The following is a 3016-nucleotide window of genomic DNA, read 5'->3' as shown; positions in this document are numbered from 1 at the left end:
GTGGGACTGACTAGGGGAAATGACAGATCGCTTTTCATACATTGTATGAACATGCGATCAGTCATTTCTCCCCCTGAAAGGACCGGGAGCTGTGTGTTTACACACACAGCTCCCGGTTCTCGCTGGGCACTCTCATCGGCACCAGGGGCGAGCAGGGGGCGCGCACGCGCCCCTGGTGGCTGCAATGCAAAATCACGTTATATTACGTGATTTTGCGCAGCCGAGCCGACCTGCCGCCGTAAAATTACGGTGGCCGGTCGGCAAGAGGTTAAGCAGTAAATCACTCGTTCCCCTGACAAAAATAGATCCCCTTAAAACAACAGTATATCCCTAACAGGAACACTAGTTTCCCTGACAACAATAGATCCCTGACAAGAGTAGAACCCTGACAGGAACAATAGATCCATGACATGAAGAATAGATCTACTTACAACAACAGTAGATTCCTAAAAGGAACACTAGTTCCCCTGACAACACCAGTAGATCTCTGACAGGAACAATAGATCCCCTGACAACAACAATAGATCCCTGACAACAGTAGATCCCTGACAGGAACAATAGTTCCTGTGACAACACCAATAGATCCCTGACAACAGCAGATCCCTACCAGGAACAATAGTTCCTGTGGCAACACCAATAGATCCCTAACAGGAACACTAGTTCCCCTGACAACAACAATAGATCCCTAACAACAGTATATCCCTGGCAGGATCAATAGATCCCCTAACAACAACAATAGTTCCATGTTGGGAACAATAGATCCCCTGACAACAGTAGATCTCTGACAGGAACAATAGATCCCCTGTCAACAATAGATCGATGACAGTAACAATAGATCGCCTTATAACAACAGTAGATGTGATGTGATCACTGACAAAAAAAAATTGCAACAATCGCTATTTTATTCCCCAGGGTCCCTGCTAAAGAAAAAACGTATAATGTTTGGGGGTTATAAGTCATTTTTTAACAAAAAATTCTGATTTAAACTTGTAAACAAAAAGTGCCAGTAAAAAGCCTGGTCGGCGAGTGGTTAACATGTGCGAACGCAGCGTATTTCATTGTATTTTGTGCCCCATGGTCATCATTTCGTCATTTTTAGTCTGTCAGTTTTAATGAATGAACCTCCAACAATTTGCACGTAGTATTTGTCTTCTAAAAAAAAAAAAAGTAAACTGCAGTTTGGGCTATTCCCCAATAGAGGGAGCTCTACTGCCATGCGCATTGCACTTGAAAGAGAAGGAAATCAATTTAGTCCGCCCAGCACAGACACACACACACAGACACACACATACACACACTCACACACACAGACTGAATGCAGTACGCATACACACAGGAGAGAAGAGTGAGTAAGCCGTGTCCCGCCTCCACACTGTACTGTAAGGGAGGCAAGATGAAGGAAGGAAGCATAATAAAAAGAAACTGAATTACACACAGAGCTTGCTGAATGCAGATTACTGCACTGCTCTTGCTGCAGCCTGTGCTGGATTCATTGAAAGGGATTTTTGTTGTTTTTTTTATTTTTTTTTTATATTATTATTATTATCTTGTTGCCCTGGCTATGCAGCATATGTGTATGGCTTTTGCAAGGCATTGAATTAGTGGGAGTGAGCACACTGCTGCTGCAAGAGCTTGGATCGGAGGAGAAAAAATTGCATTTGGGTCCTTGCTGCGACCGCAGGGTCACCTGGGTGGCCCCAGAAGCATTTGTTTTTCCCAGAGATGCTTATGTGACATTTGGCCACTTTTACTGATGCATCCGGGGGCCCCTGAACCTTTCAGATCATCTAACCTCTGTATTTGTGGAAGTTCTTTCATGGATTCAGATGATCAGGGAAGTCCAACAGCAGAACCGTATTTGGGGAAGCGAGTGAGTATATTACATAATTGATCATTATGTAGTGTTTGCATAAATAGCTAGTTTATACCGTATACACACCACCTAGCCTGGGTAACCAAATGAGACATGGTATATTTATGGGATTCGTCCCTGCGCACACACTATTCGCTTTTACTGCATTACTGCAGTTAATTAGTAAGTCATGTTTTTTTTTCTTCTTTTTTTTTTCTTTTTTTATTCTGCAACTTGTATTATTTGCATTATTAAAGTTGGGCATGACACACAAGGAAAATCCACTCAACAAATGTATTTTGTATTTCAGTGTGAAGAAGGGAATGTCCCTTGATCGATGATAATGAAAACACCTTTAGGGGGGAAATTACTGTAAATTTACAGAACTCCACTGGAAGGAAGAGGAGGAGGGGGGGATGAAGAATGAAAAGGCATCAGAGTGACACCGCTCACGCAACTAAAGTGTAACAGTTGTGGACCTTGCTTTGAGATCTGGTTGAGGTGCGACCTTATTTTATTTTTCTATTACAATTTTTTTTTTGTATCGTTAGATTCCTGCCAGCCGGTCTTGGAAATTAAAAAATGGCTAATCCCAGGAGAGGAGGGTACGATCATCGGGAGATAGTGGTGAAATACATCCATTATAAGCTGTCACAGAGGGGCTATGAGTGGGAAGAAGGGCGACACTTAACTGTCGCACTCTCAGAAGCTTCTGCTGCTGCTAACAATAATTCTTTTAATGTTGAAGAGGTGTCTGTGACCCCGGGAGGTCCAACTGGACATCCACCTGCTTCAAATTTGCCTGCTGCTTCCTCTTCAGATGATGAAACTCCAAGTGATGAAACTCCAAGTGATGCTCCAGTCCTAGACAATGCACCTGCTGCTCACAGAAGTACCACATCTGCTGCTTCCTCTGTCCCTTTACCCCAAGCAGAAGTAGATCTTTCCCAGAGGGACTTAAATGCCCCCCAAGATGCCAACCAACCGCTAGATGATAATAATGAGGAATACGTCCCCTTACAACCCCTTCCCCGGGAATTATTTCAGACACTGAGGCGTGCAGGAGATGAGTTCTCCGGTATGTACCAGCAGGACTTCAGACATATATCGGGGCTTCTCCATCTTACCCCATCCACAGTTCGTCTTCGCTTTGCTGCTGTGGTG

The 3016-nt window shown here is 43.8% G+C and overlaps 1 protein-coding gene across 2 annotated transcripts in view; it reads left to right on the top strand.

The window, feature by feature from the left end:
- The first annotated feature begins 1262 nt into the window (after nucleotides 1-1262).
- The window catches only part of BCL2 (BCL2 apoptosis regulator), a 258110-nt gene continuing 256356 nt past the window's right edge, over nucleotides 1263-3016 (top strand). For both annotated transcript variants that reach the window (XR_005749467.1, XM_040353606.1), the window contains exons 1-2: nucleotides 1263-1870; nucleotides 2163-3016. The exon at nucleotides 2163-3016 is cut by the window's right edge and continues 183 nt beyond it. Coding sequence is in view for 1 of the 2 variants with exons in the window: in XM_040353606.1 (XP_040209540.1) it covers nucleotides 2435-3016 (582 nt within the window). In the remaining variant the exon portion in view is untranslated. The remainder of the gene's footprint in view (nucleotides 1871-2162) is intronic.

Source organism: Rana temporaria, chromosome 5 (assembly GCF_905171775.1).
Source record: "Rana temporaria chromosome 5, aRanTem1.1, whole genome shotgun sequence".
In the NCBI taxonomy this organism is placed as follows: domain Eukaryota; kingdom Metazoa; phylum Chordata; class Amphibia; order Anura; family Ranidae; genus Rana; species Rana temporaria.
This window is presented reverse-complemented; position numbering and strand designations above follow the sequence as displayed.